General features: G+C 36.6%; 1 protein-coding gene and 2 long non-coding RNA genes across 5 annotated transcripts; all 3 read left to right on the top strand.

Annotated features, from left to right (window-relative positions):
- The first annotated feature begins 1,933 nt into the window (after positions 1 to 1,933).
- On the top strand, positions 1,934 to 7,505 carry LOC131650213 (uncharacterized). Its single transcript, XM_058919930.1, has 3 exons — positions 1,934 to 2,263; positions 2,481 to 3,173; positions 7,296 to 7,505. Exons 1-3 carry the CDS (start codon positions 1,934 to 1,936, stop codon positions 7,503 to 7,505), a joined length of 1,233 nt encoding a protein of 410 aa, XP_058775913.1.
- A 2,725-nt stretch (positions 7,506 to 10,230) lies between these two features.
- Positions 10,231 to 12,152, top strand: LOC131652297 (uncharacterized). The gene is made up of 6 exons (XR_009298684.1): positions 10,231 to 10,650; positions 10,884 to 11,277; positions 11,472 to 11,506; positions 11,667 to 11,723; positions 11,942 to 12,011; positions 12,088 to 12,152. It is a non-coding gene; the product is annotated as an uncharacterized LOC131652297 (long non-coding RNA).
- Positions 12,153 to 13,358: 1,206 nt separating this feature from the next.
- LOC131652296 (uncharacterized) lies at positions 13,359 to 15,306 on the top strand. Of its 3 annotated transcripts, none has more exons than XR_009298681.1 (5): positions 13,359 to 13,963; positions 14,138 to 14,220; positions 14,475 to 14,580; positions 14,725 to 14,935; positions 15,027 to 15,306. It is a non-coding gene; the product is annotated as an uncharacterized LOC131652296 (long non-coding RNA). The 3 variants fall into 3 exon arrangements; XR_009298683.1 differs by having other exon boundaries at positions 14,138 to 14,379; XR_009298682.1 differs by having other exon boundaries at positions 14,138 to 14,386.
- The last annotated feature ends 309 nt before the right edge of the window (positions 15,307 to 15,615 follow it).

The raw sequence follows: 15,615 nt of genomic DNA, 5'->3' as shown, positions 1-15,615 counted from the left end.
GAAGTACAGACATCTATAAGATTAGGTGTCTTACACTCGTACGATACGTATTAGAAAAGTCAAACAAGTGACAAAAAAGTCAGACAAGTGTCCCTTAAAAATTAGTTTTTTCGTTGCTTCGACACTCTATTAATCAATGTCCGACAGTCGGGCCGGCCCTGGGCCCGGGCAAACAGACCCACAGCCCAGGGCCTCAAAATATGGGGGCCTCAATTTTGAAAATTATTAAAAAATAATAATACTGAAAAATATATTAGATAATAGTTAGCAAAATTGTTTGACAGTGTAATGCTTCTAGCTCGGTGGCTTAGTGATTCCCTGGAAAACATATTGTCACAGGTTCGATTCCTCTTGCTTTCCAAATTTCTTTAACACCTTATTTTTGCCTTATTTAGAAACAATATAAATTCTGGTTCATTTAAACACTTCATTTTTGCTTTATTTAGAAATAATATATATATACGGTGCTTAATCTTATTTCTCCAAGAATCGAAGACAGTGATAATAATCAGTTAATTCAGCCGCTGACTAGAGAGGAAATCCATGCTGCCCTGTCTGCTATGCACCCGGATAAATCACCGGGGCCAGATGGATTTAATCCGGCGTTCTTCCAGAACTTTTGGGATGTTTGTGGGAATGACATTTTTGACGCGGCAACGTCGTGGTTGGAGCGTGGTTTTTTTCCTCCTTCCATCAGCGATACTAATATATGTCTGATCCCTAAAGGGGTCAATCCTGTGTCTATGAAGGATTTTAGACCCATTTCATTGTGCAATGTGCTTTATAAAATTGTTTCGAAAGCTCTCGCCAATAGACTAAAAATGCTTTTTGATAAATGTGTGTCAGAGGAACAATTCGCGTTCGTGGAGGGTAGATCCATTCTTAATAATGCTATGATTGCTACAGAAATTATACATACCCTCAAAAGAAGGAAGAAAGGCAATAAAGCGCATCTGGCCCTTAAAATTGACATCAGTAAGGCTTATGATCGGGTGGATTGGGGTTTTTTAAAAGGAGTTCTGAACAGGATGGGGTTTGCGGAGAAATGGATACATTGGATGATGATGTGCGTTACTTCGGTTCACTATTCTGTTCTTGTTAACTCGGAAGCCATTGGACCTATTGAACCAGGAAGAGGATTAAGACAAGGGGACTCTTTGTCACCCTATCTTTTCATTCTGATCTCTGAAGGGCTATCTTCCCTGATTAAAAAATCGGTGGCTAGCGGAAATATCCACGGGATTCAAATTTGTAGAGGGGCACCTATTGTGTCCCATCTACTTTTTGCTGACAATTGTTTTCTATTTTGCAGGGCAAATCTTACTGAAGTTAGTCACCTGATGAATTTACTCGACATCTATGCAGTTGCAGCTAGTCAGGAGATTAATTTGACAAAATCAGAAGTGTTCTTCAGTCGCAATTTAAGTGTGCCGGTGCAAGAGGATCTTGCAAATATTATGGGAGTTCGTCATGTGCTGGGAACAGGAAAATATTTGGGATTGCCATCTATGATAGGAAGGAGCAAGAGGTCTATTTTTTCTTTTATTAAGGATCACATTTTGAATCATATCAATTCTTGGAAAGGGCGATCCTTATCTAGAGCAGGTAAAGAAGTTATGATCAAGTCAATTCTGCAAGCTATTCCAACGTACATCATGAGCATCTTCATTCTCCCGGATGTGGTTGTAAATGAGATTGAAAAAAATGCTAAATTCGTTTTGGTGGGGCGGAGGTTCCAATAACAAGGGGATAAGATGGAAGTCTTGGGATAGATTGACTTGTTCAAAAGCTGAGGGAGGCTTGGGTTTTCGGGATTTTAAGGCGTTTAACTTGGCTATGGTGGCTAAGCAAGGCTGGTTCCTCATGTCTAATCCGAATGCTTTAGTGTCCAGAATCTTCAAAGCGAGGTACTTCCCGAGATCTAGTTTTTTTGATGCGAAGGTGGGCTATAATCCCAGTTTCGTTTGGCGGAGTATTTGGAAGGCTAGAGATGCCCTTACCGGTAAGATGGCGGATTGGTGATGGTAGAAACATAAGAATTATGAATGAACCATGGCTAAGAGGGACTAGAGAATGTTGTTTGATGGGCCCTCAAAATCAAGGTGTGTATACTTTAACTATTAATGATCTTTTGCTGCCTAATGTCAAACAATGGAATATGGGAGTTTTACGTGATTTGTTTGATTACTCAATGGTTCGTGATATTTTACAAGTTCCGTTGTCAGAAGAAGTGATCGAAGACCGTATGATCTGGAAGGATGATGTAAGTGGTAACTATAGTGTTTGATCGGGATATAGAAGTTGGAGGAAGCATCAAGAAAGTGTGGGCTTGGTTAAGGAAGGAGTTAACTGGAGTGATCTCTGGAATATAACAGCTCCGTCTCGAGTGAAACATCTTCTTTGGAGGATTTGTTGTGATTGTCTCCCATCTAAGGTGCGTCTTATTCAACATCATGTACCATGTAGTCCCCATCTGTCAGCTTTGTGGCCATAATTATGAGGACGATTGGCATGTTTTTGTTGGTTGTTCGGAAACTTTCTCTTGTTGGCAATCGGCTGGTCTTAATGATATCATCTCTCCTCGTCTCCATTCTTTCCAGGATCTCAAGTCCTTTATCTTTGATATTTGCCTGAAGGATGATAGGTATACTGTAGGAAGAGTGGCGGTTATGTTGGAAGGGTTATGGAAGAATAGGAATGACTTCGTGTGGCATAATGAAAAGGAAGATGCTTCCAAACTTGGTTGGTTAGCATTCCATAAGTGGCAAGATTGGTTTATGGCCCAAAATATTCGGGCGCCGCAGTTAGATAACGGAGAAGTGGCTTCATGGAACCCGCCTCCTATTGGTAGCTTCAAATGTAATGTGGATGCCGCTTTCAACAAGCGTGTAGGGACTACGAATCGAGGGTGGTGTATGCGTAACGACCATGGTAACTTTGTTGCCGCAGGTACGGCTTGGGATGGTAGTAACTTTTCGGTGTTGGAAGCGGAGGCCTTAGCTCTTAAGGAAGCAATTCATTCTGTTATTATGTTTCATAATGCTCCGACAATTTTTGAAAGTGATTCTCAACAGGTGGTCCAAGCCCTTAGATCTAATAAGCCGGGTAGCTCTGAGTTTTTCTCTATTATTAATTCTATTAAGCTGTTGCTATTAGATTTCCCCTACTTTGAGGTTAAGTTTATCAAGCGTCAAGCGAATATGGTTGCCCATACCTTAGCTAAGGCGGCCAATTCTTGGTCTCGACGCTGTATGTTTGATGTAATTCCTCCTTGTATTACTCTTTATTTGATTAATGAAAGCAGTTAAATTTGTTTCTGTCAAAAAAAAAAAAAAGAAATAATATACTACACTTTACATGGCAATAAATTAAATTCTGGTTCATTTAAAGTCATCATTTTAAAAGGATAACTTAGTTAATTATATATAATAATTAGCATTTTTCAATAAATTCCTTATATAATTATTGTCATAATTAGTATTTTTCAAATTTTAATTATAAAATAATTTTATATAATCAATTAAAATTTATAATAATATTTTAAATCAAATTTTATTTTCGATAATTATTTATTCTAACTCTTATAATTTTATCTTAATTTATTTTAGTATAAATTTTAGAGACTATTTATATGTTATTATAGTTAAATATTTTAAAAGTTTATCATACATTTACTTATTTATTATCAAATTCATTATCATTTATGCTTTGATTTATTATTATTTTTAACTTAAAAATAAATGTCTTACCATCAGACAAACCTTTGTATTAGGATCGGAGCATGGTTTAGGTTTACTCCTATATTTCCTAATCATATGACTTGGTTTTCCGTAATTAAATCATGAGAAAATGCTAGTTTTATTTCTGTGAGATGATGGATGTTGCCTATAAATTGGAACAATTAAGGCCCTTAAAAGATTATCATTCTTAATTTAGTTAATCATATTGCGATTTTGAATTCTTTAATAATTTGTAGATGACTTCTTATTCGCGTTGAAAATCTTTTTGTTGTTAGAAACAACCAAGACTTCATATTTTTGATATTGTCTCTGAGATTCTTCTTCATTTTTTAGGCGAGTAAAAAGTGGTTTTTTTTGTTAGGGGTCCATTATTTTATTTGCCCTGGACCTCTAAAATGTCGGGACCGGCCCTGGTCCGACTCACTTATGACACTAATACCATAATGTCAGACAACTCAGAAAAGTGTTTCAAGCAAAAAAAATGTTTTTTTCTTTACTTCAAAAACATTTATATATTTTTTCGACAAATCTCAAATCTAAAAAGGTTAAAAATGTATTAATAGGGGTGTTTGCGGTGTGGTTTCGACAATTTTGACGCTAAAAATCATCCTACCCGCAAGCGAAAAAAACGTGCGACTTGGTTTGGTTTGGTTGACTTTTAAAAATAAAATCAAACTAAACCAAACCAAACTAATGCGGCTTGGGTTGGTTCGGTTTTTTACAAAAAAAATTATTGAATCATGCATACACATATAAAAAAAAAATAATTTTGTGTTTAATCGTTCATACATTACCATAAAAAATTTAAAAATTTCAAAACAAATTCATAATTTAATACATAAAATTCCGTCTTACAATTTAATTTTAGGTATAAAAAATAATATACATGAAATTGCATTCTTAAATAAATATCATATAAAAAATACGATGAAATATATTTTGTCAAAAATAGCATTTATAAATGAATAATATTTTTTTTTGATGATATGTAATTTAAAATAAGTATCATACAAAAATATGATAAAATATACACATAATTGGTTTTTCTAAAGAATTAAAGAATATATATTGATTAGTAAGATTTTGTAACATAATGCGGTTTGGTTTGTTTTGGTTTGGTCTGTAAAACACAAATTGCAAATCGAATCGAACCGCGCGGTTCTGTTAGAAAATTGCTCAAACACATCCAAACCAAATTCGATTTTTTGAGGTTTCGATTTGGTTTGGTTCAATTTTGTGGTTTTCTATTGGGCCAGTTCGGTTTTGAACACCCCTATGTAGTTGTTCAGGACACGGGATATTTATAAAGACGCGGCCTATAGCGTAGAATACTCATCTGGCCGAGCACTAAGCTCTACCCGACAAGCATGTAGTCCAGCCGAGAACTTCCTATAAACAAAAGTCGGGTACTAGAGCGAAAGCCGGGTGTTACATGTCATTATGGGCGGTTACAAGAGTTACATGTGATTAATGGACGGTTACATGTCCATTAATCATGGCTATTCAATATGGGTTAAGACTTATAATATAAATAAGCCTAAAGACCTCAGATAAGGGATATAACCTGACTTAATCTGATCCATCACTCGACAATGACTTACACAAGGGCTCACGTACAACTTAGTCCACCGCTTCCAAATCCCTAAAGTCAGTCGAAAAACCATCTGGTTCCTAAGCTTTCCTCGCCTCCAAGGGTAAGCTCCCTAAATCTAGTTTTTATACAAGAACATTGGCGCCGTATGTGGGAACCAGTAAAACTTTCCCGGGCCACACAAATCATACCGGAACATTCACCTTTGTCATGGGTAATTCACGTTATCTTACCATGACATTCACGTTAAAGCCGGTACGATCAATGGAAAACAGTGTCCTAAAGCCATTCATATTACAAATTTGAATCGCAATTTCAAAACGATGATTGGCATCTTCGTGGAGAGATAAGTCGTTTTTACTTGCTGCATCTTTATAATTAGTGTGTTCACACATATAGAGATAAAACCACGTTGGCCTCATTCTTTATAATTTGACTCAAATAAACAAATATTGTTCTTAAACATATATTTGAAATGTCATAGTCACGATTTATTAATCATCGATGTTCTGGAGATGATGCTCAGGTAACTAGGATGACGAGGATACAAAACTTGATACATATTGTCGGCATCATCGGCTCCGACTTCAAAGCTCGATACTCCGGATGGGAGAAGACGGTATCAGTCCAATCACAGCAGACGAGAACGTTGGCGCCCAAAGCAGCCGTGTATTTCATCGGTACAAAACCGTCTCCGAAGCGGTGTCAACTGAAGCAATCTTTTAACTCGCCAGCAGCGTACGAATCCATGTCGCTGCAAAGTGTCCGGTCTCGAGCTAAGTCGACCGAATTTGCAGTAGCAAGTATGCATATCCAAACTGGAACGTATTGTAACGCCAATATCCACATTGAAAGATAAGTAATTTCTTCCTGATGTCTGTTTGATTCACTATTATGACTGAGTCAATGCTTGCCATATCAATAACTAAGAGACTGAAATATAAATGTGTTTCTATTATAATTTGTCATCATTTTGATAGTCGAAACGGTTACGAATTAAAAGCTAACAAATTGATGTAACTGTATCGTTGGAAATTGCCTCCGGACCAATTTTAATGTGTGTTAAAGTCTCAGGACAGAGGGTTAAATTCTCTGATGGCAACAGTCGTAGGATTCGGAAAGACGAAATCATTTCTGACGGAGTATCCGGCTGAAGTAATCCGTCTATGGTGTGTCAAAACTCCGCACACAAGGCATTCGATAAAGTGTCAAAACAAGAAGAAGCAAAACAGGAACCTCGAAGAACTCCGGTCCGGCGAACATCTAAACGATACTCGAATATCCGGGTCATACCGTCATTCAAAGATAAGTCTTACATACTCAATCTTTTGCGTGATGTATGAAATTATCATAGAAGTTTTCAATTGGATGATCTACGTAATATGACTACTTAAAGAGCTCGACGTCGGAGCTGTTACGAGGCTAACCTCGATGTGGGGACAAGACATCTACTGAGTTTCTGTTAGATAATTTTCAAGAATTGATATTCTGAACTAATACTATGTTTTTCACATTGCCGGTTAACCATCTTAGACATAATGACGAATGTTTGACTAAATGTTGCAGGCAAACTCAATTGATGTTGTTCATGAGTGATTATGTTGCTATGATTAAACGTTGCAGGCTAAAAGGAATAGGCAGAGTTGATGTTGAGCATACATCCGGAATGAATGTGCATCGTTTCCCTTGGGGCTGCTATGTTTAAAGTCCGGGATTGTATCAATAACATGATACCTTTTCTTCAACTTGTTTATCTAACTGTACACAAGCTGATGCAGGGCCTGATATACATTGCTCGGTTTAGGCGACATAAGTGACGGTAAATACTAGGTCGGTAACGAGTATGCATATCCGACTTGGGATACTTCTCAATGCAGATGTTGGCACCGAAAATATAATTGCAGGAAATGTCTCCGCCTGTCATACGGCATTCCTCCTAACGTTTGGATTAAAAGCTTCTCCAGGAGAAGTCGGCTCCGACAACGATCAAGGATTGGTCGCGCTTAAGTTCATCTACGACGGTTTATGCTCAGCTTGCCGAGATGTCGGACCAAGTCGAGAAAGCCAGAAGTCGCCATTCAAATCTGTCGGCATTGGAGAGTTCGGAGAAGATTCAGTCTTCTGCTAAAGCTACTCACAATGACGCGGTCACGCGGCCTTCGAAAGATAAGTGATTCCTACACATTTCTCTAGCCACATATATTGGCCTACTGTTTCTTAATTAGAGGATTCCTGATATCTTGCATGCTGTCATAATTTTGAAAATGATTCATTTGATTATTAAAAGTTCTGTGCTGGTTGAAACTGAACAATGAACCAATATGGTTAATCACGGTCTTCTTCTATATTCAATCATTTTAAAAAAACATTAATGTTATCTAATATTTTTTGGATACATTTGCTACGACTATGCGAGCTAAACCGACACGATGGAGCCGACGAGTCAAATCGGATGAATAAAGTGGATCAGAAAACCGGCACGACGGCGGTTATCAGATGCATATGATAAGCTCTAAAGGACAACAAGGTCGTCATCTTAAGTGCTTGACAGCCCGTAGATAAGTGACATATCCTTACTTTGTCAATTTAATACCTTACATCTCTAAATGTTGCGTGCGTACGACAATCATGTAGCATCATGTTGTTTCATTTGATTAACTGGTTAATTCGAACTACAGGCATTGCCTAGTTGATCAAAACATGCTTAGAGCAACCAAATATCATTCTCATTGTATCTACATACCATAGACTGCGTAAGGCAATACTTGCGGCCTTGATTCATAAAGCTACTTAGTTTATTTGAAGTTGTGGTAAGAAAATAATACACGTCTTATCGTGGCCATGATATGCATTTTCCCTACATTTCATAATTAGATTGAAGTGGCCAAATATGTTAATGGAGTTATGTATGCCGATTCACCGAAAAATTGGGACAACCGTGAGATTGATACAAGATCTATGAGAATACAATAAATATGATACCTTCTAAATAATACTACCTCCGGTCCCATTTATAAGAAAAGATTATTTTTTTAGATACATTGAAGGTACGTGGACAATATGTTGTCTAGATACATTATTTATTCAATATATCTAAATAGAAAATATTTTCTTATAAATGGGATCAGAGGGAGGGAGTAATACTTAAATAATATTTGATTGATATCATGAAATAATATGATATCATGATATGAATGATATCATTTGATTACATTAATTATATATGTTTGATCATTTGCCATATTGCTGATTAGCATGCCTAACGGTTACAATTGTCAGCGCTTTTTATGTGTAGATGTTGGTGATTAATTTAGCTATACGGCCAGCCTGAAACTCATCTTGGGTAATAGTTATCAAAGTGTAACCAATCTGTCACACATAAGATAATGAATCACCTTTGAGGATGCGAATTGTGCTATGCTACATCACGTATACAAGCTGACAGAGCTAATCTTTAAAGCATTGATTCATCAAACGAGACCTCTGGCAAAATCAAATTATGAGATGTGCACAAATTGATAGGAGAAAGAGGACAACGCAAGTTATGATTAAAGATAACTGGAACATCTAATCGGAATGACTTTTGATTAAAGCGCTTCAGCATGTTCCACAAGCTTCACACTTGCGGGGTTGTATAGGTATCCCGGATTAGGAAATCGAAGAACCTAAAGATCTAAAGATGTTGAACTCTCAGAAGTCGGCGCATAAATATGCTCAACAAAAGTCAGAATTGCACAACTCGGAAGTTGAAAAAAGACAAGTTGACAAGGCGTCTCACTTCATCAGAGAAAGAATTTGACACAAAGTTGGGCAAGACGCAGATTTATGCTTCAAAACTAATCCTAACATTGTTGTATAAAGCGAGTTCATGTCTCTGCTATTTGTAAAAAGTCTCATTTAGATTCTACTAAAAGAGGTGCAGGGTGTCGTCCTTTTCCCCTACGCGGGTGGGAGATACCCTACTCATATTAGTCTAAAAAACTAGGTGAGATTCGAACAAAATGTAAAACATATGTAATCGGTAATGGCTAGGTAGTGCAAGTATAAACACTCGGCCTAAAAACTTTGTAACACCATTGTAACAGTCTTTTCAACAAATATGATACAACCCACCAACATCAGAAGATATGCTCTAGTCGCAAATGCCCAACTACCAACAACTTGATGCTCCATAAATCTGTCATATAACCATTGCAAACCATAATAAGCGCCTCTACACTCACAGACATGTCGGGCAACCGCGCCCCTGTCCACTCCCAAATATTGAATGCCAAGCTCAACAACCATGTCATCAGTGACATGCTAGGAGTACCAGAACACACCCTCAATGGGCAAGTGCAGTAGACAGGAAACATCATCCAATGTAATCGTCATCTCACTAAATGACATATGAAATGATGATTTATCTATGTGCCACCTCTCCACAAATGTTGTAACAAGGTTTGTGTATATCTTAGTCAAGTTGGTTCTCTGGAGAGAAGTCAGACCTAACCTAGACACCCAATGCTCCATCTCCGGTGGTAGCAAATGAGGAACCCTATCCTTCAGCTTTAGTCGTCCTCACTACTAGAAATTTGGCCTACGGCCACGCTAAAATTTTCCACATCTCAGAAACTGTGGCCATATATATGATTTGGCTAGGGTTTTATAAGCGTAGACTAATGTTTGAAAATATTGAATCCAGACTGCGAAACTGTGGCCTTTCCTTCAACTATCCACGGTTATTTAACTGCAGATATTTTAAGCCACAAAGTAAAACCGCAGCCTATAATTTTGACTTCAAACTGTGGCTCAAGCCCAAAAAATTATACCCCGCCAGATTTTCCCTCTTTTATTTTTAGTTTCCCTCTTTTATTTTTAATTTCCCTCTCTTAATTATTTTCTTTTCTAATTTATTAAATTAAAAAAAATAAAAACATAAATTTAATAAATTATCTATTCATCACACTTTATCTATGGAAACCCTAAACCCAGTGTTCTCCGCCTCTTTGTTTCAAACTGGTGTCTCCGGTCTCTCCTCACTCTTCTTCTCTCGATGAACACGAAACAGAGCATTATTTCTCCACTCTCGATTGTTTTCCGCCATGAAAGGAGCTCTTAGAACTCGGAGGATCCCACACACCCACACGCAACACCAACAGTGAAATCCTCTCAATCTCTCTAGCGAAATCAAACAAGACGCAAACAACAATGAAAAACCCTAAATCCCAAATCAAAACCAACCCCAATTCAATATTCAATAGTGATTACATTTTACACGATGGAAATCGAAAATTGCAAGAAGAAATAGAAAAGCTACGAATAACAGAAGATCCTCAGGTATACACTTTGCTATTTAACTCGATTCTTCCTCTTCTCTACAGTTCTTCGAGCTCATCTCCTTCTTCTGCATTTTCTTGGTCTGCTGCATGTCTGTTGATGTTGTAATTTGGTGAGTAAGTGTTTATTGAGTGTGAGGTTTTATCTGTGTTGGTGTGTTATCTTGTTGCTTTGTGATGCTTGTTGCAACGCTGCAGGTTATGATTGTTAGCATTTTTGTTGTTTTTGTTTAGTTTCAGTTTAGTGAAGTTGCAGTTCTTACAAATGACTATCATTGAAGAGAAAGGCTTTGGAAAGATTTCTTGTTCCAAACCCTAAAATCACCACTCCCACTACCACAACAACAGAACTATCTTCTTTGTCCAACGGTGTCCTCAAACGCCTCCACAACCGGCCACCACCACCACCTTAACAAACCACCATCACATCCACCACCACCGCAACAACAGCCTTGCAACAATCACTTACAAAGAATGTCTCAAGAACCACGCAGCAAACCTAGGTGGTCACGCCCTCGACGGCTCGGCGAATTCATGACATCCCCCACCGCAACATCCACCGACCCAACATGTGTTGCTTCAAATCCCTAACCGTCAAAGCAACCACCACCACCACGAATCTGAACAGGTTTGTCTTCTCAAAACCTAATCATTTTCTGTTCTTCACACTTTTTGTTTCAGTAGTAATGTTGAACTGAAAACAAATCCCGACGTGAGATTCGCTATATTCCATTCAAGAGTGTGTTTTTGAGATGGGTTTTTTCAGTACCATTTTTTGGGGTTTTTGGATTTGGTTTTGATAGTGCATTCTTATATATGCAGCATCATATTGAAATGCAGCCCGGTTTATTAATCAGGTATTCAATTTCCCAAGTTTCAACAAGAATCATTTGTGATTAGTTGTTGACAGGCTGTTAAGGGAACATCGTTGACAGGAATCATTTTCTAATTGTTTTCATATAATAAACTCATGCCTAATGTAAGAAGACAATGGGTGTTTTGGATTTTTGTTGACAGGCCGAGGAAGTGATTGATGAAGTGTATTGCCAAGTCTAGTTGGTTCCTGAAAATCAGGTGAGGCTTATCTATTATATAATCTTGTTTTGGTTCAGTTTATAGGTTTGGACGAAAAGGGGAAAAATGTCTTAATTTATAGGTTTTGATTTTATGGTCTTGTCAAATATGTTTAGTGAGAATGCTAATTGTAATGGATTTTTCTTAATGTAGTAGTGTCTAGCATCAAGAATATGACATGAATATGCATTGTTGAGTCACAAGGTAATCCTTTTCAGGATCTTGTTGTTCTTTGGCTTAATGGTGAACCTGGTGGCTTTAGCTTTGATGGCTTTTTCTATGAACATGGTAATTATTATTCTTAATCTCAATTCTAGTAATTCTTTTTTGTTTATAAATAATGCATTTGATTATGCTTTTTCAGGTCCTTTCAATTTTGAAGCAGTAAAGACTAAGGGAAATTATGCTTGATGTACCTGAACAACCACTTGATGAGAGAGAGAAGTTGAGAAGATTAAGGATTTCTAAAGCTAATAAAGGAAAATCTCCATGGAACAAATGAAGAAAGCATACTCTCGGTAACTCTAACTAACTATTCTCTCCTTATTACTCTATTAAAATAAAGTTAACTAATCTTGGACATGCACAATCATAGTAACTATAACCCTTTCCATCAATACTATTCTTACTTCCTCCTTTATATAAATATTTGAAATTTACTCAAATCAAATATATTTGCTATAGTGTTATCAGGCAGAACAAATATATTGTTTATAGCTGGATACTCGAGTTATTATTTCAAATCATTTACCAGTTGAAGATGTTGTGTCTGTTCTACTAGTTTAACCTTTATTTATTACATGATATAGTCTGGAGGCATGTGCTGCAATCTTGTGGAAGAGCGCTAAAGCTGTTCCAAAGGTATATATATACAAAATCGATACTTGAACGTTTCGTTTTACAATTTATATATTCAATTATTTATTTCATCCTTGCAGGCTGCTCGGAAACTGAGGATTACAACACCTGAATTGTGCAGATTGCAAATTGCAGATGGCATTATACCGGTAATAATCTTATTTGTATATATCAACCATGCCATGGTAAAGCATCTGTAACAAGTATTCAGTGCTGGGGCAAATTTTCCGAACCTTCTACTCATGCTTTGATTTGTTCTAGTTTTGTAGTTTCCTCTGTACAATGTATAGATTAATAATATCATTCTCTATGAAATGGAATCTAAGTAGAGTTTCCTTTTCTTTTCAATAGGAGCCCCTCGGTGGTGCACATGTCGATCCAAATTGGACCTCTCAACAGATTAAAAAAGCAATCAATAAAGTTGTGGATGTAAGTATTACTGTTATAGTGTGTTCTCCGAAATAAAAAATGTTGAAGAATATTCTGATTAGAAACCTTGGCTTGTTCATTGTGTAGGAACTCACCAAGTTGAGCACAGAAGACCTATTAAAAGATCGCATGCTTAAGTTCCGGAAACTCGGTGCATTCGTGGATGAAACTTCGAGATATCCCAAAAAGAAAATCAACATGGGAAAGAGGAAGGGTATGCCTGTTCTGATAAAGAGGAAGGGTTTACCTGTTCCGTCAAACAGGAAGGATATACCTGCTCCTCCAAAGGGGAAGGATATACCTGTTCCACCAAAGAGGAAGGTAAGGATTCTGCAATGAACAAGTTGTTAATGGAAGAGAATGACCGTTTCCAGAAGCAAGTTTCTCATCTGGTTTATGAGAATGGATACATGAAGCAACAGATTCACACTGTGAGTGTAAGAGACTATTCCTTCCTGTTCAAATATTTTTTGGTTTCTTTTCTTGTTTATAGATGTTTTTGTTATATGCATGAGAAAATGTTAAGAACTTTATTGCATGTTATCATTGATGTGTTTCTTACCTCGAGTATCTTTCGTAGCTGGAAGGATTCTATAATTGTTCTCCAAACTGCTAAATCACTTTTCCCTTGGTCCGAGGATCTAAAGATTGTCGGAAGATGCATAGATTCCATAGCTTCGAAGACCTCTGTTGATCCAGTGAACATCAGATGCCTTGATGCATATCCAAATTTGATTATTCCCTATACCTTGTTCTAGTTGATTTTTCCCTACCGTTTAATTTTTTATAAAATTGGAGAATGATTCTGAGGGTTAATCGTACATCGTTTTTCTATGATTAGCTGCATATTGAACATTTTATTGTTTAGCAGGATACTTTTAGGGGAAGAGTTTGTGAGTGTCCTATTGTGGAAGGTGTTCAATATAAGGGTGATGGTTATACAACATGTGAAGGTATTCCTTCTAGAATATATTAAAGTTTCATCTTCATTTTATTTTTCAAATATGAAAATATATATTCTGGTTTCGGATCATGATTCACTGCAGTCACCGGCTTGTTATCTGTAATCAAAATGATAAGCAAGTTTCCATGTTGTTGATGATATGTTTACTCTTCCCATATGACAGCTTTTGGACCTGCACGATGCTCTATGAATAATGGAGGCTGTTGGTCAGAAACTGGAAATAAAATCACTTTCTCAGCTTGTTCAGTTAGTATTGACGTCTTCTTTGAAGATCTTGATCTATTTTAGAAGATCTTATAGCATTTGTTAGCATTCATTATTGGATAAAACTTCTAAAAGGAATATATATTGCAATGTGTGTTGTTTGATTATAAATAACTTCTGCTTCAAACTTGTGAGCTTGCCGTAAGTGGTACTAATTGTTAGAATCTTCTAACTGTAATGTTCATTATAGAGTGTCCAGTTTAATGGTGCTAATGTGTTGGTACACTTGAATTCAGGTCTGTTGCCGAGCCTATTGGCAGTATATAGGATGCACTTTCAAAGGATCCCAATTCACATTTCTTTCTAGCTTCCTGCACTACCATTGACACAAACAAACACGAAGTGAGTAAAATGATTTACCCCTCTTTTAGAATAACTATATTGTTACTATGGAATGTTTAATGTCAAATTTTGATAGACTAATGATTTGTGTATATACAAAGTTTTTTTTCTCGTGAAATGCATAATTAACCTTAATTTCAACAGGTATACTGCGAGGCAGTTACCAACGGTGGATTGTCTAGAGAGCCTTACCAATTTAAAGTTGCATATGACGAGCTTGTAATTGCATCTGGAGTTGAGCCTTCAACTTTTGGTATCAAGGGAGTTAAGGAACATGCCTTTTGTCTTCGTGAAGTGAATCATGCTCAAGAAATAAGGAAGAGACTTCTTAACCTGATGCTTTCTGAAAATCCAGGTTGGTGCTTCATATCCATACTAGTTTATAATAATTATGCAGTTTTCAATTGTTTTCTGAAGGCTAAGCTAAAATGTTTTCATTTTAACAGGCATATCTGAAGAAGAAAAGAAACGTCTTCTGCACTGTGTGGTTATTGGAGGTGGTCTTATAGGGGTGGAATTTAGTGGTGAATTGAGTGATTTCATCACGAAAGTCTTTGTCACTCAAGTTTTAAACTACGTCTTCTGCATATCTAAAGTCATTGTCACTCAAGTTTTTATTATTTAGTTTTAGTTCACGTTTATTAGATATATAATGTACTTAGTCAATCATATACCGATGCTATTGTCATTGATGTGTAGACAATAAAATAATTTGTATTCATAAAATTATAGTAATCAAATTTTAAATTCTTTAAAATTGGCGCAAGTGATTGTTGTGTTGGATTAATATAAGCCACTAAATTTATTTACATTAAATTTATATTAAACCGTGGCAAGATAAATGGTTTAGAAAGCATAACATATAACAACGGTTTTAAATATGTGGTCATAACCAAACCGTGGCTATATCTTGAACCAGAACTGTATCGTAAACGTTAAATTGAAACCGTGGCTTTACCATATAGCCACAGTTTTGTAGTCATGGCAAATACAAACCGCGGCCTTAATCAAGCTACCTAAACCGTGGCCTAAAAA

The sequence above is a fragment of the Vicia villosa genome, linkage group LG2, assembly GCF_029867415.1.
Source record: "Vicia villosa cultivar HV-30 ecotype Madison, WI linkage group LG2, Vvil1.0, whole genome shotgun sequence".
In the NCBI taxonomy this organism is placed as follows: domain Eukaryota; kingdom Viridiplantae; phylum Streptophyta; class Magnoliopsida; order Fabales; family Fabaceae; genus Vicia; species Vicia villosa.
This window is presented reverse-complemented; position numbering and strand designations above follow the sequence as displayed.